General features: G+C 40.4%; 1 protein-coding gene across 2 annotated transcripts; it reads right to left on the bottom strand.

Moving 5' to 3' along the window:
* Window positions 1–177: 177 nt before the first annotated feature.
* IL7R (interleukin 7 receptor) lies at window positions 178–26,313 on the bottom strand. Of its 2 annotated transcripts, XM_065874395.1 has the most exons (8): window positions 26,171–26,313; window positions 21,678–21,816; window positions 10,164–10,321; window positions 5,034–5,191; window positions 3,853–4,021; window positions 2,283–2,376; window positions 1,262–1,337; window positions 178–770 (listed from the first exon to the last, which is right to left on the bottom strand). In XM_065874395.1, the coding sequence occupies exons 1-8, from the start codon at window positions 26,250–26,252 to the stop codon at window positions 267–269; spliced, it is 1,380 nt and encodes a 459-aa protein (XP_065730467.1). In that variant the 5' UTR covers window positions 26,253–26,313; the 3' UTR covers window positions 178–266. The 2 variants fall into 2 exon arrangements, with proteins under 2 accessions (XP_065730467.1, XP_065730468.1); XM_065874396.1 differs by lacking the exons at window positions 178–770; window positions 2,283–2,376 and having other exon boundaries at window positions 1,258–1,337; window positions 26,171–26,252.

Genomic DNA, 26,313 nt, shown 5'->3' with positions numbered 1-26,313 from the left:
CCATCTTTTCCTCCACCCTTTCTTTCACGCTTTTCTGCTTTTTTTCCTTTCTGAAATAAATGAATCATTGCATTGCCTGAAGCAGAATGCCCCTGCCTCCTGTCTCTTGCCACTGAAGCAGGGAGGTGTGGTCGAAACACTGTTTCAGAATCCTGTGGACCATGTCGAGGGGCTGCTTTCATTTTGTCTTCTTTGTGCTGTGAGCGAGAGTGGGACTCGGTTATCTTTGTTCATCATGATGGTTCTGGCCATCGATTTCTTGCAATTCACTGGTTTTGGTAGAAGCTGGACATGGTGACATAGGCTTCTTCTTGACTTGATCCCAAGGAAGTGAGGATGGACTGCCCCTGGGCAGCAGGGTTCAATGTCAGGGTTCCGGGTTGGAATGGAAACAGAGGGGGAAGGGTGCTGTTTGTAGTTCCAGGGCCAAGCAGCAGGTCTCGGTACAGGAGAGGCCCATTCTTGCCACCTTCCTTGCAATCTGGGGACCTGGAGAAGGGGAGCCCAGGGGCATCACACACACTGATGTTCCCAGCCAGGCACCTGAATGACGACTCTCCTTTGAAAGATTTTGGGCTGATGCCTACATGCTCGGAGGGCCAGTTGGGGCCCTGCATACCCCCTCCGAGCCTCTGCTTCTCAGACTCTTCTAGCTGTGGAGGAAGAGGATCTTGCAGAAAGCCTTCTGCTTCGTCTCTAGCTTGAATGCCATCCACCTTATGAATCTGGCAGTCCAGGAAACTTTCAGGATTGAAACTCACATTCAAATTCTGCACAAAAAAAAAAAAAAGAGAGAGAGGCATTAAGACTGCACCAGAGAGACACATCAGCAAATGTTCTGTTCAGGAAAAGAGCTCAAGAACTTTCCAACAGGGGTTTACCAGGGTATGTCAGAGAATTACCCACATGTTCTGGTTGACTCTTTGCCTCTGGAGGTGCTGTGATACTTCAGGGTCTGAAGTATCCCTGGGGAAGTCTGGGAAATTCTGAGACTTGTATTTCATTTTAGTTTCCCACCTCCAGGAACCTGCAGCTGGAATCTTATGAGGGACCCTAGTTATGTGATACACGAAAGACCGACACTTGAGGTTCAGCCATTCCTCATCCTGCAACGTCATTGGCAGCAACTCCTCTGCTCTGATTTTGGTGGAAGTGAGACATACTTTCAAAGTTACACAGGGAAATTGCTTTAGGGTGGTACTTTAGAAACTGGCTGCTGGGATGCCTCTGACATAGTGATGGAAGCACCAGACGCACTCACTTTTTTTGGTTTCTTGCACAGTTGTTCCAGAGTCTTCTTATGATCAGGGAGACTGGGCCATATGATAGGCTTGATTCTGAAATAAAAGGACGTTGAAGATGTAATGAATGGTGGAGGGAGCAGGCACAGTAGACCTTCCCACTTACTCTGAGCCAGGAGTCAGAAAAGCAGATTTCTAGCCTTGGCTCTGCCACAACTAGGTGGGTGATCTTGGACAAGTGACTTGCTTTCTCTGGGCCTCAGAGTCCCACCAGTCCATGGAGGGGTTGGACCAGAGACCATTGTCACTGATCTACTCTGTGAACCAGACAACAATGATACACCCCTGGCCAAGAGCCCTGGAGAAAAGGAACAATAAGTCTTGGCAATGATGTAGTTATGAAACTAAAATCTGATCTGTTCATCTACTCCCCGAAATAGGCTTTGTCATCTTTCTTTTCTCATCATTGGCAGCAACTCCTCTGCTCTCATTTTGGTGGAAGTGAGACATACTTTCAAATTTACACAGGGAAATTGCTTTAGGGTGGTACTTTAGAAACTGGAGTATCTTGGGGGGGCGGCGGGTATGTGACCCTGCGTTGAGGGCATCTTCCTAAAACATTAATAACTCTACTGAAGTGTGTCTAAATGATGAAACAAGCGTGGCCCTATCATGGGGTAGAATGCAAAAGTCTCATGAATTTGTGTGCTGAAAGCTAAGACCTCAGAAACATTCTGCATTTCCCATGGGTCCCTCCAGCTGCCCAGGCATTCTGGGAGGATGGCTTTTACCCACTGAGGACACTTGGGAGGAAAGGTTTGAGGGGAAGGATTTGCCCTATGCTCAGTTTATATATTTTTACCTCTTGTGAAATTAACTATGGAAATTCATCAGTGCCTGAGGATGAAGAGGGATATAGGGCCCTGCAATTCCTGAAATGCCTTATTCCCCTTTGCAGTTTTCTCATCATTAAACAGGACTAGAGCTCTGACTGTCTGGAATCCCACATCAACACTCTCTTGGTTAGTTAAAGAAATTCACCTTTTTTCCCACAACACACAGGCCAGAACGAGCATCAGAGCCACAGAGAAGAAACTCAGAATGATGATAATTAGTAAAACAGGATCCATCTCCCCTGGAAGGCAAGGACAGATCTTGGTTAGCAATCATGAAGCGTGCCGTGGGGGAGACCTTCAGGATGCTTTGAGTTTATTTAGTAACTTGGGCCCATTTATTATTTCGTGAAAGTTGCTTTTCAGTAAACAGGATGATGTACTAGCTTTTATGGGGAAATTTGGGCTTCAGTAAGTGACAGTGTTGCTGACAAAGCCTCTGTTCACTGGTGCTGAATAGAAACGTGGAGACAGAGTTTTGGGTGAAATAGAAAAGAGTAGCTTTTATTGCTTTGCCAAGCAAATGGGGCCACAGCGGGCTAATGCCCTCAAGACTACGTGACCCACCCTGGAGGGGGTAGTGAGGAGTCTTAGAGTGTTCAAGGAGCAGGGCGTAGCCAGCTTGTGGACATTCTTCTGATTGGTTGGTGGGGAGGAAATGGGGAGTCAGCATCATCAACCTTCTGGTTCAAAACAGTCTAGGGTCTACGTTCTTGTGGTCAGCAGTTTTCATCTGGTAGGGGGGTGCTTCCTGTTAAAAACAACTTAGGAATGTGTGTCAGGCCTTTATCTGTATCTCTCAGGGAACCATGAGTTCGGTGGCAGATGTGGCGGATTTATAATCTATAAATTGTTACCAGTTCCCCAGCCCAATAGCTATTCTTTGTTTCTACACCTTCACATTTCTCAATCATTAACTCTTGAGTCAGCCTTTCACTTCAAAAGACAAGGACACCGGAGCTTGTACACGGTTTCAGCACCGACTTAGGTGACCAGGTCCAGAACATCTGTCACTTGGAATTTAAAAGTGACCTAACATTAAAGACAGCAGCACCCCCTGCCTAACTTCCACCACCAAGAGAGAGAAGCTGAGCAGAGGAATGGTGAGAGATGCTCTACCCTGCAGCCTCAGCAATTCCTAGGGTAAGGACGGGAGGCTGGTGTAGCAGAGCTGTTCCGTGCATCCCCCAAAGGGAAGGTGTATGTGGGGTGCTCTGGGTCCCCAGTGGTCTGCCTGAGCTATGCCCTTTGGTTCTTCTGGCTGTTCTCAGTTCCTAGACCCCCAGGATATCTTCATTATTCTAGAAAAGGAGACATGGGAAAGCCACACCAGCCTACCCATCTGCCACTCTCTATGGTATTCCCTAGAGGGACTTGGCGGGACCGGCCATTGGGATCCCAGTCTGAATTGGTCAACTAGAGGTAGTGGGTGGGAATTTTGTTCAGAACTAGTGGCTCCCAGGAGTGCCCAGGACAGTAAAGTCCAGACAGCCTACATCAGCTGATCAGTGACTAAGAGCCCTACTCCCACCCCTTCTTCGTTCTTCACAAAAGGGGCAAAGATGGCAGGTCATTTTTCAAAGAAAGTGTAAGAATGCCCTCTGGGGAGTCCTAACTTGTGGGTTTGTTTCATCTCTCTGGCTCTCACTGTCTCTCACAGACTTTGACATGCAAAGCACTATGGGGGTGGGGGGGAACAGACTCCAGTCACTTCTCACCTGGGTCATTGGTCTCTGGAGTTCTGAAGTGGAAACTTGGGCTCCATTCACTCCAGAAGCCTTCAAAATAGTTGGTGTTAGGGATGGACCGAACTTTAATCTCATACATTGCATTGGGTTGTAGCTTTCTCTGTAGGAGCATCAGCTTTGTACTGGATAAATTCATGTGCTGAAGAGCAAAAAAAGGCCACTACATTTTTAAGGTGGAAAAAGAGGCGGTGCTCACATCTCCCAAATCATTTCAAGTTGAGTGTCTTTAGTCATGTGGGCACTCTCTGGAGGTTCTCTCATATTTGTGAGCAAAAGGAGCTCTGACGTGGAGGGGTTGGAAGCAGAATTGGGGCAGGGTGTGTGAGCTCACAAACAATGCTGCAAGTCGTCAAGGAGGGCAGTGATAAAATGGGTCTTTTTCTTTATTCATGTGAGTTGGGTTCTCCCAGTCAGGGAGGGTATAAATCACTCCCAGGCTCCCGCCTTCCTTTCCACACTCTAATCTCTTCTTTTTCTTTCCCTCCCATTTCACATCCCATGGAGAGATGAAAGGGAATGGTAAGGTTAGTGAGCAAGAATCATTTTCCTCTGGAAAGATATAATTCTACATCGTGAATAGCAATATAGAGACAGAGTCTCTCCAATAATGTGTGTCATCCTTAGGAGGAAAAAGTACTCTATCAATTAGATGGGTAAAAAGTAATACCTATGGTTATGTACATTTAGATTTATTTGATTATTAGTTTTTTATACTTATTGAAATTATATATTTTCTATTTTGTGAGACATTTCCAACTTTCTTGCTAATTTTTCTATTGTCATATTTGTCCTTTTCTTAATGATTCATAAGACCTTTTTATATTTTAAGAATATTAACCATCTGTCAGTTGTATGTGTGGTAATTTAAGACCAATTTCTTTTTTTTTTTTTTTGTGGTTCGCGGGCCTCTCACTGCTGTGGCCTCTCCCGTTGCGGAGCACAGGCTCCGGACGTGCAGGCTCAGCGACCATGGCTCATGGGCCCAGCCGCTCCGTGGCATGTGGGATCTTCCCGGACCGGGGCACGAACCCGTGTCCCCTGCATCGGCGGGCGGACTCTCAACCACTGCGCCCCCAGGGAAGCCCTATTAAGATATTTTTATATACATCTTCATAAATTTTATAACGTATAAATGTAGTTGACCTACATACCATCCAATCATTTTCATTTTTTTCCTGACGGTAGGCTACCTCATGCATTAATTCTTTCACATACTTCTTTTGTAAGTGCGATGTATTAAATGTCACCTCAAAGTCATTTGCTCCCTTGCGATAGACGACTCTTATGTCAAAAGGAGCCTCAGGTTTAACTGAAAAGGAAAAAGAAATGAAGTCATTCTATAGGGTAGTCAAGGAAATAATTATAATTTTTAAAGTTCATCTACTCTGAAAATCACATTCCTATTCTGGGTCAGTAAAAACCATTTCTTCTTCTTCCCGGTTCAAAGCCTGACTACATTTCCCAGCCTCCCTTGCAGTTGGGTGTGTTCTTGTGAAGGATGTGGGTGGAAGTGATGTGCACTGCCTCCCTTCCTGGCCCAGAAACCCCACATGTGTGACCCCATGCTCGGTCCCCTTCTGCCACTTGGAGCCATATGTTGAAGAGAGTGGAGCCCCAGGATGGAGGAGCCCTGAATGTTGCTTGAAGGAGCACCACCCACAGGTTAGAAACACCCATTTTGGCTCTTACATGAGCAAGAAATAAAGTTATGGTGGTGGAGATATATGTTTTAGGGCGTATTGGTTACAGTAGCTAGTGTTAATTTTATGCAGAAAACATATTCTCTTCTCCTTTTGAGTACTAGAGGACTTGTTCCTAACTAGCCCCAAAGCAGGAGAATTTGAACTTTGAGTCTTCATTATTCCGCTAAAACTGGGGGCCTAACACCTCATCTCAGTTACATGGAAACTGGGGATCTGCATCCTGGCCCTGCCTCGTAACTTCTGGTGTAACTGCAGGTTGCCTGCTCCTTCAGTCTTGTTTGCTTTAGCTCTAAACTCCTCTCTGGCTTCTTCCTCCTGCCTACCTGCCTAGGATCAGAGGCACCATATATGAAATACTGTGGGAGGGAGAGAGGTATTATTTCAGGCAGAACAAACCCAGAGAAAGGTACTGAAATCTTACGAGCACATGTGTGTCAGGACACCTCCCACCCTTGACTTGGGGTTTCCCTGTCTTGACCTCTTTGCTGTTCTTTCACTAAAGCCTGGGAACTTAGTTGTCTAGGGATGGGACAGCCACTTGTTTGCATGGCTGATCTCAGACAGAGATTGGGAGATGCACAGGTTAAAATCTAACCTAAACCTATTGTTAATGAGGGAGTGTTCATCACAACTTCACACAGTAGACTGAGCTGGATTCCAGCCTATATGATCTGGGCTTTAAGACTGACTTGCTGACCCAGTAAAATGAGCTCATGTGGTGAAGTTTGGCCCCCTTGTCATAATCACTTGCTCGTAGTGGTGGCTGCCTAAATGTTTCCTGCCTTGATTCCCCCAGAGGTACTGAAAAAGAAGAAGTGCTTCTTTCTTTACCCTTGGATGTCTTCTGCAAGGGGAAGTTTACCCTTTTTTTACCCTTAGATGCACTATAAACAGGGAAGATACCCCAAAGGGAAGCAAGAGGAAAGGTAGTGGGTGTAGAGGAACAGAACAACAGAGAAGACTGTCAGTCCTTTGACACCAGCCAAGCCAGTTTCTACCTGCCATTCAAGGAAATGATTAAGATTCACATTCTCAACAAAACCTTTGACACTGAATCCCTTGCTGCATCCCCATCTCCCAAGGCCTCTCAAAAATGGAAGAATTCAGGGAAGAACAGACTAATGTTGATTACATACTTACTAAGTGCCAAGCTCTTAACTTATGCCATCTTGCATCAACAGTCACTCATTGCCAGTATACTGATGAGGAAACTGAGTCTGAGGGGTTAATTAGCTAAGTTCAGCCCCCATAGGATGAGTTAAGATGTAAATCCAATTCTGTCTGATCCTGAGTCTCACTCTCCTTCATTTATTTATTTTTTAAAAAATTTATTTATTTATACAGTAGGTCCTTGTTGGTTATCTATTTTAAATATAGCAGTGGGTACATGTCAATCCCAAACACCCAATCTATCCCTCTCCCCTCCCCTTCCCCCCAGTAACCATAAGTTCATCCTCTAAGTTTATCCTGTGAGTCTGTTTCTGGTTTGTAAATAAGTTCATTTGTATGGAGAACAGTATGGAGGCTCCTTAAAAAACTAAACACAGAGCTACCATATGATCCAGCAATCCCACTCCTGGGCATATATCTGGAGAAAAACCTGCTTCAAAAGGATACATGCACCCCAATGTTCATTGTAGCACTGTTTACAGTAGCCAAAATGTGGAATTAACCTGTCAATTGACAGAGGAGTAGATAAAGAAGATGTGCTATATATATATACACAATGGAATATTACTCAGCTATTAAAAAGAGTGAAATAATGCCATTTGCAGCAACATGGATGGACTTGGAGATGATCATACTAAGTGAAGTAAGCCAGACAGAGAAAGACAAATATCATATGATATCACTTATATGCAGAATCTAAAAAGTGATACAAATGAATTCTCTCTCCTTCATTGAGCTTTTATTTCTGTGCTCAGCTCTCTCCCACTGGCTTGTTCAGGCTCTCCCCACACAGGTCTTCTTCTAAACCCAATGGTACATTTGAGCAAATTAGAAAAGGATGCTCATTCCTCAAGCAACATCTTAAAAAGTTCATTTATTCTCGGCACAACTTGAACTATTATATGAATTTACCCTGACAAGAAAAGGGGGGAGACAGAAGCTGCCCCTCCAGACTTACTGGGGACCCACACCTAAAGAAGGAGTTGTGAGTGAGGGGACTGGTGGCTGCAGGGGACCTTTGGCTCTGGGGTTTAATCAGCAGCATCTAATGTCAATTTAGTTAAATAACAGTTCTATTAATGAACTGTAGCATCAGGAACCAGAAGACGATGCTACTGGGAGACACGCCTCCACCACCGCTCATGCTGCTTGCCCAGGCGTGCTTTCCAAAGCCCCGAGGTGGTCACAGCACCCATTTGTACACCTATGCTACCAGCAGAGTGCACACCCTGTCTCTCCTCTGGTGCCTCAGAGGTGGCGGCCGGTCAGGTTTTCCATCTGCCGGGTGGTACAGAATGTGGACTTCGAAGAGCACTGGGCATATGAGATCTGGAGAGTCCGATGGGGCAGACTGCCACCAAGAGCCTGTGGGCGTGCCCTGAGTGTCCACATGCTCACGCACTAAGACGCATGTGGGCCCTCTGTGCTGGGGTGGGTTTCCGTAAGAAGGGGCTCTCCCCTGGGGCTTCAGGACTGTGTCACAGGACTGAGTCTCTGCCCTCTCTGCCTGCTCTCCGAGAGTAAATACATATTTGCAAAGTAAATGATGAACTTCTAGATATAGTGCCCTGCGCACAAACTGAACATCCATCCATAGCAGCCTAGTCTCCAAATGACCAAAACTCAGCTTGCTTGTGTCCCAATACTCAGAGATATCCTGTCGTGCCACCGCCCCTAAGCACTCACACTGGTCGTGACTAATGTCTCTTTTCTACTCTACCTCTGCTTTTTCTACAAGATGACTGTTCAAACATGGAGCTTCTGCTTTCGCCCTTTACTATATTAGTGGTACAAAACCGAGACTAGATTCCAAGTTTCTCTTTGTCACCTCTAATGAGTATTGCTCTCTTACCTTTAATTTTCTTTTAGGAGGGTGAAGGGAGGAGGTTGAGAAGAGGGAGAGACAGAGCCATAGTATTTAAAACCAGAAAGAGAATGCACCTCTTCAATCACTTTGAACAGTTTTCTCCCTACATATATGGTTTCACTTGTAAATCTCCATAGGTAGAATGAATACAAGAAGTTAGGATTCCATTGCACTGATATACCATAACTGGCTTAGACATTCCCCTCTACCAGGGTATCTCTGAGGTTTTGAAAAATAACCTTTTTTACCTCAGTGTGATGAATCTGTAAGTAATGGGAAGACTTTTTGTGTCTATATTCCCAGTCTTTCTGATCATTTTATTTGCTTGGTAACCGAATGGTGAATTGGTAATTAATACTGACTTATAACCTGATAATCGAATGGATTTACTGAAATCCATGATTCATATTATTATGTATATTATATAGAACCAAGGGAGACATATATATAAATTTAGCAATTCAAATTGTACTTTTTTGGGAATATAATAATTATCACTTTTTCTGGCCAAGTGTAATATGTATATTCTACATACATATTACACTTTGTATGTATATTCTAGGCCAAATCAGATATGACTATGCATCACTCAATAGTGAGTCTCCTAGGAAGGTGTGATGGTAATTTCATGTGTCAACTTGGCTAGGCTATGGTCCCCAGTTGTTTGGCTAAATACTAATCTAAAGGTATTTTTTTTTTTTCTTTAAAGACATGACTAACATTTGAATCAGGAGACTTTGAGTAAAATAATTACTCTCTAAAATGTGGTAAGCCTCATTCAATCAGATGAAGGCTTTAAAAGCAAACACTGAGGTTCCCTGAAGAAGAAGCATTTTTGTCTTAAGAATGCAACATAGAAATGCTGTTTGAGTTTCCAGACTGCCTGGTCTGCCCTCTGGACTCAAAACCACTATATCCACCCTTACCTGAATTTCTAGCCTTCTGGCTTGCCCTACAGATTTCAGACTTGCCAGCCCCTAAAATCATGGCAGTCAATTCCTTAAAATGAATCTCTTTTTCTCTATCTATCTATCTCTCATCTATGTATCTATGTATATCCATCTATCCTATTGGCTCTGTTTCCTCTGGATAAGTCTAATACAGAAGGCATATTTACTTTTAAAAATAACTTGATAATTTTGCTAAATACACTCACAGGTAGGTATGTGGGGAGAAGATTACAAGGAATTCAGGAAAAGGTAAGGTGAGGAAGGAAAAGACGCGTGTGGGTGAAGTACAGGAGGCCCAGCTCCAGTTAGACACTTCACACAGATGAACTCTTCCTGCAATCTGTAAGTGTCAATCACCCTTTTTCATAGCTCAGTTTGAAGACCCTCAGAGTTCTCTCACAGTAAGAATAAATAGCATAAGCTTCAAACTTTCATTTCTCTTAAGAAATTATATGCATTAGAGAATTTGATATTTTCTATTGTAAATAGTTTTCATGATTTGTCTACTTTAACATACAGAAAGTTCAGACACAGATATCTGTCTTCCGATATCTGAAAAATGGTGACATACCCCCATATACAACTTCTTACCTATTTTGACTATGTTCATTTTTTTGCAAGTCATGCTTTTTCTTCCAAGCTTCACACATATTTTACTGTCTCCAATCAGTAAGAATTTCTTTGTCTTGATGAGATACATCCCTTGCAGTTTATTAAAACTCAGGCAATCTACCTCCAAAAGGGCCCCACTGTAGAAACAAAAAAGGAATTTGTCTTAATTCAAGTAGGAGTTTCTGTGTAGAAGGAATAGCGTCACATCTACTTTTCATTTGTGTGGCTTTAAATTTGTCCATAGGGTAGATGCATATTTGAGAGAGAGAGAATTAAAATAAAATAGCTTTTTGCTGCCATTATAATCAGCATTGATTTACTCAGGCATTAGATGCAATTGAACCTGAAATAGTTAAAGCATGTTCATGAAAATAATGGAAAATTCTTATCTTGTAATAACTGATTGTTAGAAGATAAGTACTTTCTTTAGGTGGGAAGGTAATTTCTTTTTTTGATATCCTGCAGGAATAAATTGAAAAAATAAAGCCTGTAAAGAAATATTGACAAAAAAAGGGTTAAAGGAAATAATAAAATAGTCTAAAGGATTATATACATAAAACCATATACACTTAATGGGTAATTTGGGAATTTTCATAGGTAATTTTGGCTGAGCTTCACTTTTAACTCATCAACAGACTTTAAAATCAACCCTTCTCCCCATGTTCCTTAGATTAAATGTTCTAGGAATTGAATTCTGTCACATCTGTGACCTCCTATTCCCAATGAAAATCAGGCTTTCAGGAAACGGAAGAAAAGAGAATGTTGCCTACTATGCGACCACATCAAAAGCTCCAAATTGTACTCTTTTTAAAAATTCCTATTTTCAAAAGAAAGTATGTTTTAGTTCCAGTAGTGGCAGAGTAGCTTATATCACACTAACCATCAACATATAATTACTAAAAACGTGGAGCAAGATATTTTTGAAAATACTATTTAAAAGCATTGGAGAAGAACCAAAAGCAGGCAGACACTAGGAGAATTTAATTCTTTAGAAAAGGGTGGATTAGATCCTTGTTTTTAGGTTGTATTTTTTTTTCGGTACGCGGGCTTCTCACTGTTGTGGCCTCTCCCGTTGCGGAGTACAGGATCCGGACGCGCAGGCTCAGCGGCCATGGCTCACGGGCCCAGCCGCTCCACGGCATGTGGGATCTTCCCGGACCGGGGCACGAACCCGCGTGCCCTGCATCGGCAGGCGGACTCTCAACCACTGCGCCACCAGAGAAGCCCTTGTTTTGTTTTATCTGAAGGCACTTCTCAGGTCACATTATGATGGGCATTTAGAATCTAACAGAAGGACACAGTTTTACTGTCTTGAGAAGTTAGAGGACAGAGTTTCGGTTGGCCTGAGTGGCTGGGTATTTTTAAGGGAGAAAAGCCTAGAAATGAGGAAACTTTAGACATAGAAGACACAAAGTCTGCATATAAACTCTGCTTAAATTATTATATGTCCCCTTAATTGTGCAGATGTGGAGGAAAATCCAAGGAAACCATGGCAGTAGCTAGATGGCTCTAGAAGGAACTAAGAAGATATTTTTGGTGCTGCCTCAAAAGAAGAATTTGGAGATTAATCCAGCCAAGTTAACTGAGTAACAGAGTTAAAATTAACACTTGCCAGAGGAAGTTATCAGAATCCAATCAATCAATCAACAAAGCACCCTATTATCGATAGTGTCCTTCCTACATTCAAAAGCTGCTACAAAAGAGCAGAAATAGAAAAATGTGACAACTGGTGAAGATAAAAAGCAGTCAATGGAAACTGACACCAAGAGGACCTGGATGTTGGAACTAGCAGAAAAGAACGTTTCAACAGCTTTTGTAAATATGTTAAACAAAATATGGTCATAATTATTGAATGAATGCAGAATCTTAGTGGAGAAGTGGAAACTATAAAAGAGAACAAGATGAAAACACTATAACTGACAAGTACAAATTTAAAGTTTTAAAAAATGTACTGAATGTATGGGATGGATGTAATAGCAGATAGAAGGCAGAAGAAAAGGTTGGTGAAGCTGAAGATAGATCAATAGAAATTATTTAATCTAAAACAACAGAAAGTCTTATTGACCTGTGGGACAATATCAAGGTGATAAATAAATATGCAATTAGAGTTCCAGAACAAAAAGAAAGAATTTGGCTAAAAAATATTTAAATAAATAATGTTCTCAAATTTCCCAAATGTAGCAAAAGGTATCAACTTTTAGGTTTAAAAAACTCAGCCAATCCAAGCAGGATAAATACAAAGGAAACCACACCTAGGTACATCATAGTCAAATGGCTGAAAAGCAAAGGCAAATAAGAAATCTTGAAAGCATCCAGAGAAAAGTATCACTTCTCATCAGAAATTATGTGAATGAGAAGACACTGGAATAATCTATTTAAAACTCTGGAAAGGGAAAAATATGTCCACTTTGAATCCTTACACTACAAAATATTCTTCAATAATGAAGGCAAAATAAGGATAGTTCCAGCTATATAAAAATTGAGATAATTTGTTTTAGGAAGTACTTTAGACCAAAGGGAGATAATAATAGGTGGAATTTCAGATCTACAGGAAGCAATTAGGTTTACCAGAATAAATAAAGAAGCCAATACATATTTTCTTCTCTTAAATTCTTTAAAGATAAAGATTGTTTAAAGCAAATACTGTAGCGTTATTGTGGCATTTACAGTATATGTAGGGACTTCCCTGGTGGTGCAGTGGTTAAGAATCCGCCTGCCAATGCAGGGGACAAAGATTGGGCTCTAGTCTGGGAAGATCCCACATGCTGTGGAGCAACTAAGCTTGTGAGCCACAACTACTGAGCCTGTGCTCTAGAGCCCATGAGCCACAACTACTGAGCCCACGTAACACAACTACTGAAGCCCACGCCCCTAGAGCCCATGCTCCGCAACAAGAGAGGCCACTGCAATGAGAAGCCTGCACACCGCAATGAAGAGTAGCCCCTGCTCTCCACAACTAGAGAAAGCCCATGCACAGCCATGAAGACCCCATGCAGCCAAAAAAACCCCCCCAAAACACAATATATGTAGATATAAAATATATGACAGTAGTACAAAGGGTAGAATGTGATAAGTACAACGATATTGTTGCAAGTTTCTTATATTTTACATGAAATAGTACATTAACTCTAAGAAAACTCTAAGAAATGGTTGAATATTGCAACAGTTAGAGTAATCTAAAAAGAGTGAAAGCCCAAAAGTGAAAATAAGGAAGAGATTGAATGTTGCAATAGTTCTCTTTCTTTCAAAGAAGTTCAATTTATTATTAATAAGCTTTCCTACAAAGAAAACTTTATGCCCAGATAAAGCTAGTGAATTCTATCATATATATACAAAATAGTGCCACTCCTACACAAATTCTTTCAGAAAATAGAGGAGAAATGAACGCCTCCCAACTTATTTTATGAAGTTAGCTCAAATCTGGTACAGAAAGCTGGCAAAAATATTACAGAAAAGAAATTTACAAATGAATGTTCCTCAAGAAAATGTCAATACATTGAATATTAACACATAATGATAAAGTGGGATGCATGCAGGAAATCAAGGTAGGTTCAACAATCAAAGATCAATCAATACAATTCACCACATGAACAGAATAAAAGGCATAAATAATCTGATCAACTCAAGTGATTAGAAAAAACATATGACAAAATTCAACATCCATTTATGATAAAACTCTCAGCAGACACATCCTCAACCTGATAAAAGGCATTTACAAAAGGTCTATAGTTAATAACATACCTAATGGTGAACTAGTGAACAGTTTTCTCCTAAGGTAAGGACAAGGCAGGAATATCTATTTTTCACAGTTTTTATTCAACAGTGCACTGGAGGTTCTAGCCGGTGCATAAGGCAAGAGAAACAAATAAAAATCACCAGTTTGAAAAGAAAGAAAATAAGACTTTCTTTACTTGCAGGCATGTTTGTTCACATGGAAAACTATAAAGGCTCTCCAACACAATCACAGGAGCGAATATAGTAAATTCACTAAGGTCGGTATACAAAAGTCAATTATATTTCTATAGACTAGTGTCCAAAAATTGGAAAATAAATTTAAAAAGTAATAGCTCCACTTATGATAGCAATAAAAACATAAAATGCTTAGAAATAAAATTAATAAAAGATGTTTAAGACCTTTGCAATGGAAATTACAAAACATTCCTGAGAGGTATTAAAGGAGATCTAAATAAATAGAGAGCTGCATTCATGGATTAGCAAACTCAGGGCTGAAAAATGGAAATTTCCCCCAAATTGGTGTATGTAATTTTAATCAAAATCTCAGCAGGATTTAAAATAAGTCGGCAAGCTGATTCCAAAATTTATGTGGAGGGCTTCCCTGGTGGCGCAGTGGTTGAGAGTCTTCCTGCCGATGCAGGGGACACGGGTTTGTGCCCTGGTCTGGGAAGATCCCACATGCCGTGGAGCGGCTGGGCCCGTGAGCCATGGCTGCTGAGCCTGCGCGTCTGGAGCCTGTGCTCCGCAAGGGGAGAGGCCACAACAGCGAGAGGCCCGCATACCGCAAAAAAAAAAAAAAAAAAATTATGTGGAAACCCAAAGAACTCAGAATAGTCAAAACAACTTTGAAAAAAGTAGAATAAATAAGGAGGACACAGAGCACTTGATTTCAAACTTACTATAAAGTTATGATAATCAAGACAGTTTGGCATTGGCACAATGACAGAAATATTAATCAATGGAAAACATAGAGTGTTCAGAAATAGACTCATACACATAAGGTTACTTGATTTTAAAACATGCACTCAATCAATTCAATGGAAATAAATCTTTTCAGCAAATTGTCCTGAAACAACTGAGCAAATGTGTGGAAAATATGAACCTCAATCTCACAAAAATTAATTGGATATGGAGTATAGCTCTAAATTTAAAGATTAAAACTGTAAACTGTTTAGAAGAAAACATAAGAAAATATCCTCCTAGATTTGAGTGTAGACAGACAGTCATCACACCAAAAACACTAAACATAAAAGAGAAAAATGAAATACATTGGACTTCATCAAAACGAAAACCTCCTGCTTATTAAAATATGTCATTAATAAAATGAAACGGCAAGCTACAGACTAGCAGAAAATAGTTGTAGTACATATATCTAACATCAGAATTGTATCCAGAACATATAAAGAATTCACATCCATCAATAATAAAAGGACAAATAATTCAATGAAAAAAGACAAAAGACTTTAACAGATACTTGGCAAAAGAAGACATACAAATGGCCAACTGTACCTGAAAAGCTGGCCAACGTTATTTGTTATTTGAGAAATGTAAATGAAATCATGAGATACACTTTCAAAGCCAAATATTGGAAATGATGTGTAGCTCTCATACACTGCTGGTAGTAGAATGGTATAACCACTTCGGAAAACTTGTTGGGTAGTTTCTTATAACGTTAAATACACACCTACCCTGTGATACAGTAATTCACTCTGGGGTTTTTACCTCAGAGAAATGAAAATATGTACCAACAAACTGATTTGTATAAGAATGTTAATAGTAGCTAAAAAGAATAGCTTCAAACTTGAAAAAACTCAAACATCCATCAAGAAAGGATTAAAAATTTGTGATATATTTGAACAGTGGAATTAATATGCAGCAACTGAAAAGATGAGCTATGAGATAAGCATCAACATAGATAAATCTCTAAAACATTTTGTTGTGTGAAAGAAGTCAGACAGAAAAGAGTGAGCAGTGTGTTATTTCATTTATGAGAACGATCAGAAACCGGCAAAACCAAAGGGTGATAGATTTCAGAACTGTGATTGCCCACAGGAGATGAGGAAAGACTGGAAGGGGACATGAGGCATCCTTCTAGGGTGAAAGAAAGGTTCTATATCTCAACTGAGGTGATGGCAACATGTCAAATATGTTTCTCAAAACTCATTTAAGGGACTTCCCTGGTGGCGCAGTTGTTGAGAATCCACCTGCCAATGCAGGGGACATGGGTTTGATCCCTGGTCTGGGAAGATCCCACATGCTGCGGAGCAACTAAGACCGTGTGCCACAACTACTGAGCCTGCGCTCCGGAGCCCGCGAGCCACAACTACTGAAGCCCTCGTGCCTAGACCCTGTGCTTCGCAACGAGAAGCCACCGCAATGAGAAGCCCGTGCACCGCAACGAAGAGTAGCTCCCGCTCGCCGCAACTAGCGAAAGCCCGCGCACAGCAATGAAGACCCAACGCAGTCAAAAAAAAAAAAAAAAAAAAAAAAGTTGACTAAAGAGTTGAAGTATTTACAAAAAAAAAAACCAAACTCACTTAATATCTGTACATTTTACCATAGGTAAACTTTACCCCCAAATGAATGGTAATCCAAAAAGAAAGTGAAATTAAATTAATAAACCACATAAACAATAAGGAAGTAAAGCAGAATATGTATTCTTACTGTAAAAATAAACAGTGCAGAGTAAAAGTAAAATTACTCATTTCTTTCCTTCAACTCTCTATTTAATTCACATCTCCTGTGATAACCATGATTACCAGTTTGTTTCTCCTACATGGTCTTTAAATCCAGCCAGATAGCCCCCAAAAGAGGCATAGTTGGGTCAAATTGCAAGTGAGGATTGTGGAAGAAAAAAGTTTGCTTTCCATGAAGAGAATTCTTCTCATTAATCAGATTTTTAAAAAAATTATAGGGAGTATAGTCTAAAAAGGTCACTTATTTCCAACAACCAAGAATGTGTGTTGGTTTTCTGTGGTGAGTTGGATGTGTGTGCTCTCTTCTGTGCATGTGCCCATGTGAGCCTTTCCAGGATCATTCCTGAAGTCTGAGCAGAAGGAACATGTCTGTGTGGCTTGAGGCGAGGTGGGCATGGAGTTAAAATCTGAGGAGAATGCCTCAGCTTTACGTGAAGAACCTCTCACCTTTGGGCTGCTGTGGTCTTTGTGGTTAAGCTCTTGTAGTCATGAAAACGTAAGACTGATGAATAAATTTTAAGTTTAATAATTGGCTAAAAATATTTATTGTTTGTGGGACATTCCTTAAAAATTTCCCCCCCAATATAGTTCTTTGTTAACTGTTATTTAGGGTATGCGGTTCTGGCTTTGAGTGTGTGTGTGTGTGTGTGTGTGTGTGTGTGTGTGTGTGTGTGTGTGTTGGAGTTTCTAGAGTATGCCCCTTGTTGGGCTACATGGGTTTTCCCATTTGGAGAAGAGTAAAAGTAAAAAGCAAAATTTTAAGGTAAGCTAAACGGATACCAAGGAACAGACTTGAGAAGAGTGTCAGATGGAAAGTTCTGAAGATGGCAACACGGTTTGATGAGTAAGGATGGAAGAGGAGAACTGGGTCAGGATCCCATTTCTGAACTTTAGGTAAATGTGCTATGGAGGAATTAGAAGGAAATGGCTTTTGGTTCAATCATTGAGTTTAGGATATATTTGTAAGTAAAGCATGTGTGGAATATTCCATTGCAGTTCCTTAACATGTAGCAAGGTCCCGGTACTCTTGGACATTTAAGAAGAATCTAAAATGGTATTCTTAGTTCATTCCTGCTCTTCAGGGAGTGCAAGTAATGAGCAAGAAAAATAAAGGATCACCATATTGCTGTCTTGTGAGCCTGGGCATCCTTTTATGGGGTCTGAGCTCTAGGAGCTGCCCTACGTGGAGGGGAAGCTGCGCCGGAAGACTAAGAGACAACTGTCGTCTAGAACAGACAGCCTTGGTTTGCGCCACTAACCCTGGCTTTAGGAGATTGGAGGAAACTCTGTGTCCCCCCATGAGTGGCTCAACTCAATTCAATCCAATTCATTTCAATTCACTTAATTAAATTAAAACAGCTTACTTGGTTGCTAACTGTGTATTGCTAGGACTGGGAATGTTCTGGGATTTTACTGGCCAACACAATAGCCATAACCCCACATGTGGAGGTTGAACACTTGAAATATGGCTCATCCAAATTGAGATGTGCTCTAGATATGAAATACCAGATTCTGAAGATGTAGAATGCAAAAGAGTGTAAAATAGCTCATGAATATTTTTTTCACACAGATTATAGGTTGAAATGATAATATTTTGGCAATATTACATTAAATAAAATATTAAAATTAATTTTCACCTATTTCTTTTTTTTAAATGAGGCTACTAGGAAAGTTTAAATTATGTATATCGCTCACACATTTGTGGATTACATTGTATTTCTGTTGGATAGAGCTGTTCTAGGGTATTTTGGTGAAGAGATCACTACACGTACCCAAGTAGTACCATAGGCTAGCAAATTTGGCCCTGTAGGACCTTCCTAAGGGACATCAAACCTAAGCCACTCACACAAATTCCTTTGTTCTGAAAACAGGGCGAGACTGCTTGGGACCACTGCACCTGATTCTTCACCCCAATGCCACCTTCCTAAGCCTCCTGCAATCGCCGGGAGTTTAGAGTGATAAATACATTTCTCTTGTTGGTACAAACAGATATTTACATGGAAATACTAAAAACAGCCATAGATTTTATTCCTCATTTGGCCCTAAAAGACAGAATCTTCTCAAAAGTATTAAACACCTTTGAAGGTTAGTATGGATTACCGTAGAAAGGACTAAATTAAAAACACTTGACAGATATTGCTAGTTAAGTCAGGAGCTTGAAGTAGATTTGGCAGGATGCAGCCTGTGATGTTGGTGGTAATTGATGAAAACAAAAAAATGACATATTTGAAGTGGTATCTGTAGGCGGTACCTGGGAGTGACTGTGGTGCCCCCAAGAATGTGGAAATAAAGGAAATATAATTACCTTCTGAGTTGAATACGAAAGTTATGCAGACACCTAAAAAGCAGGGTCCCACATTTACATGCCTGTGGTGTCCACGTGGGTAATAGAATTGAGAAAAGGGAGCCTAACTTCGGGACTGAGATTTAATTTCCCATCTATAGAAGCAATCAGAATTTTGTTCAGCTAATTTTTGCTGTCTAGGCCCAGCATTACTAGATCTGATTTTTAAAGAGATACCTAGATTTTTAAATGATGGCCACTAAATTTAGAAAAATTAACACTTTGAGATATGAATCAAATTAACTCTGGTCTTAAAATCAACAAACAAATCTCCTTTGTTTTGCTGTATTTACGGAACATTTGGATCACATTTTCAATGAAAATCTGACGACACTGAGAGAATTAAGTACCATTTACAGGCCATAAGCCAGACACTAAACCTTCTACTCCAGCGCAAGGTGATTGCTGGGATCAGAGCTTAAACGACTCCCCGGGTCACAGAGCTAGTGCCGCTACTGGGATTCCAACCTCCCTGCCTGTTTCCAGCGCCTCTGCTTTGTCACTCCAGGTACCTGGGAGCTGGTTAGGGTTCTGGTGAATGAAGAATTTCTAGATCCCCCAGTGAGAGTGGATTTATATTGATGTACAACCTACTGGCCCTCTCTTTCTCTCCTCCCCCCAAACACCTGAGCCGGGGGTGAACATTTGGGTCACTATGATATTTACATCTGTCCACGTAAAGTTGTCAACTGGAGTGCTGGCGATCCAACTCTGTGATTTTGGCTAATCCAAGTCCATCCCTGAGAGATGGAACTGCACACTGAACACTAAGTAATGGGTTTCTGAGCCTGGGAGACTGGCGGCCAGATCAGGCAATGCTTGTTAGATAACGTCCCTGGTGAGCCCTCTGGGAAACAACGCCTGCTTTCTATCAACAATCCCGCCTGTGTAATGACTTCAGCAGAACTCACAGTTTTCAATCATTTACAAGTTCTTTCTTTATAAATTTATGTTCACAGAAAAACAAGCTCGAATAAAGCTAGTTTCATTGTGGAAAAGAAGCCCAACCAAAGCAGCAAGTACAGCACTCTGTTTAAGTGGCTTTAACTTGAGCTACATCACTACTCTGAACCCAGGAGCTGCGCGGATCTCTCCCTCAAGGTGTGGATACCTTTGCGAAAATGGCTTTTCTCCAGAAGCACCTTAACCTACTAAGGGCTTCATACTTATACTTTCACACTGAAAACGTGTCTTAAAACAGTCGCTTTCCAACAGAAATATCTGAACCCAACTGAAAAACCCAAACGGAGGCTATGGACAGGTTAAAATATGACAGGAGAAATCAAGAGACTTGTTAAAGGAAGCGGGAAAGTTTGTTCAAGTGGCCAAGGAAGTGGTCAAATACCATTGTGAATGAAAGTGGACAGAAGGTCAGCCTCAGCCTCCCCAAGAAAAACCACTACAGTTCACCACCCAGCTGGCTGGAGAGCCCAAAGCAGACCTCTGTGTTGGAGAGGGTTTTGCCCACAAAAATGAGTGCATCTTTTGAATGAGTTCAGCTGCCTTAGTGGAGTCTAGTTGCTGCACAGATTCTGAACACTGTAGGTTCCTCTTCTCTTGATATATTTTATTCCTGGAAAGCATGTTATAGAAGTGAACTGACAGAGGCAGACTGAGAACACACTATGGAATTCAAGTCCAAGGTCATATTTATCCAATGACCATAGCAGAAGACACTTCATGAACAGATGTAGGGAATTAATGTAAGACGTGGGATTCAGGGCTTGTCTAGACTATATATTGTGGAGGATTGGCTGAGTGTCTACGGAATTTAAGAAGCCCTCTTTTAGTACTGGTGGATCTTGACTTACTTTCCTTACTAGGCAACTAACTAAAATTAGGTCATCTGATATGAATTTGGAAATAGCCACAAGTCAGAATTTCACGGTCGAGTATTTTTTTTCAAGTCATTAGAGATAGCAACCCTTGGCAACAAGAGATGATTTGCGAGAGAGGGAGAAGATAAAGTTCTGAGTTCTTTACCAAACCTTCAAACCAGACACAGACTTTCTTTTTACCTTTTCTCAGAGGCTCCATGAAACCAAGAGCCACTTTATTTCTGTGGATTTTTGGAAAACTGGTATTGAGAGTACCATCTGAAGTCAAACTGTGTCAAGAGGATGGCAGTTAAGTCTAGATTCATAGAGCTTTGACTTAATGCCTCTTTTTCATTCCTTATTACATACCAGATATGTCTTCTAATTAAATTATTAAAGATTATTTAAGCATCACATCTCCCTATGAGGTGGTATATCTTATTTAACAGGTGAAGAAACTAAGGCATAGAAAAGTTATACAACTTACTCTAGATTAAAAAGCTAGTAAGTGCTCGTGTTGGGATTAGAAACCAGGCACCTGCCCTCAAGTGCAGCTTCAAGACACTACATTGTCTCATGTTGGGCAAAGAGCTTTTGGGGGATGAGTGTCCCAGAAGAACCAGAATTTAAATTCTGCCATGAAGTCAGGAGGGATGTGGGATCTCCTACATCCATACTATCATTTGGCTGTAGCAGTGGGACCTGACAGATGGGCTCTTGAGAGTTGCTTTGCTTGAGTCTCTTGGTGAAGGACAAGGAGTTCCAGGAAGTTTTTGGAATTTACTCAATTATAATATTTGACAATTAGCTCCCACACTCTCACCTTTGCAGCTGGTGCTGTACAGTATACGAAAGAGAGACAGAGGATTTCTAAGCACCCACTGAAGGCACCATTCCTTACCATATTTCAAATTCCATATTGGTGCTGTTGACGTCTGGGTCGTCAAATGCACAGGTCAGCAAGTGCTGGGATCCATCCACTTCCAGCTGACTGTAGCACGAGAATGAGTAGTCATCCATTTCTGCATCGTCAAAGTCTCCTGGGAAAGAACAAACCTACAGCTGTTAATGAAGCCAGTAAGTGCATCCTTTTGAAATCTGGAGGGACTGATAAAATGGCAGCCTTCTGTGGTGGACATAAAGGAGTGATGGTTGTTTATCTAAAGAAGGAAAGCCCAAAGACATAGACAAGAAATAGGATTTCAAACAAAAAAAAAAATCACAAAACCAAAACAAAACCTAATGAGCACAGATTTTTTTCTAATAGAAAAGAAGTCATCACAATTAGTAAATAGCCTCCTAAGATTTCTAAATATCTCTGCCATTGGGTGAGTGCATTGGAGGTCTAGAATGAAACACTAAACACACGCTTTCTTTTATATAGATGGGAATTTCTTTTGTTTGTATACATTTCAAATGAGATACTTTATTATTTATGTGCTACCTAATCTAGTCTTGGGCTTTATTACTAATCTTCATTTATTCCCTCCCAAGAATTGTTTTTGAATGAAAGAAGGTGATAGCTAACTTGCATTCAGAAGTTCCCTTTTTTGAAATGGTAGCTTTCCCTTGCCTAAATAGGCATCCTAACTAAAAGTACCATTATCTCCATTGTGTGAATATTTATATAAGGCAACTTGTCTTAAGCTACTAACTGAGGCAAACATGATTAGGAAAAATTACATGACAGGACTCAGATCTGGTGGGCCTTCCCATGAATCTTATAGATACTATTTCTGTGCTTATACAACCTTCTTTTAGAGATACTGCACTTTCTAGGTATTAGCAAAATTCTGGAAGTATGTGGGGAACCAGAATTTTTTTGCCACCACTTTTGGAAAGTATTGTCTGTCAGAGATAGTATTTGATTTCTTAAGCTGGGTTGAGGCCCTTAAGATTATATAGATATATTGTGTGTATATTTTACAATATTTAATAGAGAAAACTATGCCAGCAAATATACTCCAAGTGAGATCTGAGAAAATCCAGAGTAACAAAAGCCATTCTCAGGCTGAGTGTGAGCTATGATTGCTTCAAAATCCAATGATACTAGAAATTACTTTGGCCCATTGATACTAGAAAATAGATGCTCTAGGGCTTTAAATAGGATAGACAATATACTAAAAATCAAACCCCGGTTTAGTGTCCTGTAGGCCATGGGATTGCAAGCAGCATCCACTTTACTTCAATAACCCATTAGTTCTATGGGAAAGTTACTAAAGCTGGTTGTGAGTGCATCAACCAGTTGAGAGAAAGGTCGGTTCAGTCAAAGTGACAAATCTCAAAAAGCCACATCTAGATAAGAGCTGTGTGCACTGCTCTTTCTGACTATACCTAGAACCCATCCGGCTCACAATTCTGCCACCAGCAAAGACTCCTTATGTAATTTCAGAAGAGTATGGCCCTCTTATTAATGACAATTTTAAATAATGAGGGGCAGCCCACCATTTAGGGCTCCCATTTCAAAACATATTCGTTCCTAATCTCATAGAGTGAGATCTAGTCCCCTAATTGCTGGCACATTTCTTGATGGAATGGTTCTGTGTGGCTTTAGCCTGCCCTTATATGGCAGTACTCATGCTCTCTTAATGTTTTCTCTTCTTTAGAACTTCCACCAATCTTGTACAACAGAACCTACATTACTATTTGGATTCAGACGTTCGTGGATCATCTTTGACTCAAAAATTCTTCAACATACAACGTAAGCCAGAGAGAGCAGAGTCTGGCAGATGCCGGGTATTAACAGAACAAAGCACTCCCACTACCCTTAACCATCCAACCTGGCAAAGTGAGCTTGCTGTATGTTCTTATACATTTTATAAAGCAGTGGCCGCTTACAATAGCCAAGACATGGGAGCAACCTAAATGTCCATTGACAGATGAATGGATAAAGAAGAGGTGGTATACATATACAATGGAATAGTACTCCACCATAAAAAAGAATGAAATAATGCCATTTGCAGCAATATGGATAGACCTAGGGGTTAAGTAAGTCAGACAGAGAAAGACAAATATCATACGATATTGCTTACATGTGGAATCTAAAAAATGATACAAATGAACGTATTTACAAAACAGAAATAAATTCACAGACATAGAAAACAAACTTATGGTTACCAAAGGGGATAGTGGGGGGGGGGAGATAAATTAGGAGTTTGGGATTAACATATACACACTACTATATATAAAGTAGGTAAATAACAAGGACCTACTGTATAGCACAGGGAACTATACTCAATATCTGATAGTAATCTACAATGGAAAAGAACCTGAAAAAAAAATATATGTATGTATAACTGAATCACTTTGCTGTACACTTGAAACTAACACAACATTGTAAGTTAACTATACTTCAACAAATGAGAAGAAAAGCAGTGGTTATACAATTAAAATGGCCATGTTTTGAGAAACAGCTCATTGCCTCTTTAGCAGGTGTTACTGAGCCAAGTTGCTTTGTATACAAGAAAAATTCTCCTCAATAACCTGCAAAATCGCATGGCATTTTACAAAGAGAATGTTATACCTGCTCTAAGCTTAGCTAAGCATCATATACACAGTGGTTAAGACCTCTGGCACCAGAGCTGAACAGATGTGGGTTAAAATCCTGGCTATTCTACTGTGTAGCTGTGGTCTTCCATCAGGTTGTTTGACCTTTCTAAGCTTCAGAGTTCTGATATTTAAATTCATGTTATCATCAGGAATCACTGAATAAATGTATACAAAGACTTCTTAGAACACAGTAAGCACTCAATCAGGCTTCGCTACTTTATCACATTTTTTTGAGAAATTAGTAATGAAAGGGTAAAATAAGAATTCTAATTCTGAGAATATACATGAAACATTTGGGCCTCCTTTGAAAAAGAGTTCTCTGTCAAAGGTGTTATTATGACTATGGCTTTGAAATTACATAGAGCTTTTAACAGTGAGTTAACCTATTATTTTTTAAAAGGTTAAAATGTCTATGTATTATAGACAAGGCGGTGTGGTTTTAAAGCTTCCTACTGAAAGGGCTTAGTTGAGTAAAAGTATAAATGGTTTGGATTTTTTAAAAGTCTCCCTTTCTTCTCTTGATCACTCTTGTGGTTATCAGAGAACTAACTTATCTTTCAACAAACCACAGTTGATTATTCTGAATTTCTGACACCCCAAACCGGGAAGTATTTTGATGTAGTCATGTGGATGGGTGGTTACAAATCTCCTAAAAGACCCTGAAATTTTAAAAGTTGAAGTGAAAACTCAGCTTTCAATTAAAATTGTTAATTTCTTTTCAAAATAATATGACCAGCAGGGAGAAATAGAAGGGATACACTATACTCCAAAGAGTAAGATTTATGTGTTACGTGCCAAGTATCTATCTACAGACACAAGACAACATTTACCATGAAATAATCATCATCTCCCACAAAGTGATTTATTTACAGTCACACTGTGAAAAATGTCAACCCTCTGAAAAGTCCCTTAAAGAAAATATTCTAGGGATTCCCATCCTTAGAAATTACGTGACTTAAGATATCCAAGCTGATTCATTAGACTGATGTGTTTGATATCTTCATTAAGCAAACACTTTGTAAGTCTTAAAGTGAAAGCATTTGATTTTCAGGAGCAATTTGGTGGTCCAAGTTTCCAGGCGGCTCCTCTGGACTACTTCACCTTGTGTACGGTTCAGTTGTAATTACAAGGGATTTACAAAGTAGGCAGCATCTGCCTCTAGATACTAAGTATTTTAAGGATCCCAGAGATAATTATTATATGATGGTAAAATTGCTGACATGGAGATAGTTAAATATATTTCAATGAGAACTCACTCAGATCTTAACCCTATTCAGTTATTCACTAAGAATACCACACGATTCTACCAAAACTAAAGTATTTTGAAGAAATTTTCAAATATCTGTTAAATGTGTACTATGTCCTAGATGCTAGAGTAGGTGCTGAGGATATAGCAAAGGTAAGTGCAGACAAAGCTGTTGTTCTTGGATATTATTTTATCTTGAAAGTGAAGCTTTCAGAACCTTCTAAAAAGCTAAACAAAACAAAATGAGCTTCATTTCTTGACAAGGAAAAATTACCTTGAAGATTCTCCAACAAGCATAACCAGCGTGTCTCTGTGGGTGTTCTTTTTGTAAGAGCAGAGGCATTGACCAACATGTAAGATCCACCTTGAGAGAGTCAAGTGCATCCCTTGACAATTCTAAGCCTGTACAAACCACTCACAGTGTTGTCCCCAGGCCCCCTGTCCTGGTGCTTAGAATGCACAAAACGACTGACTACATGGCAAGCCCTCAAACTCCCTTCTAACCCAGTGCCCCACTTTGGTCTGTTAGGGATCTGAGCAACCTGAAACACATGCTAGAGATCATCTGAAATCCTAAAGAAAAGTTAGAAATGACTCACCATTCTCTGCATAGCCACTTTCTCCAGAAACGGCTTGAAGTAAATAGAAAACCATACCCAAAGCAATACCTAGAGGTGTCATTCTGAGAGAGAAAGAGAGGAGAGAGGCAGGCGCGTGAGCCTACGTGTAGGGAGGAATGAAT

This window comes from Phocoena phocoena, chromosome 3, assembly GCF_963924675.1.
Source record: "Phocoena phocoena chromosome 3, mPhoPho1.1, whole genome shotgun sequence".
Lineage (NCBI taxonomy): Eukaryota > Metazoa > Chordata > Mammalia > Artiodactyla > Phocoenidae > Phocoena > Phocoena phocoena.
The sequence above is the reverse complement of the archived record's forward strand: the minus strand, read 5'-3'. Positions and strand labels throughout refer to the sequence as shown.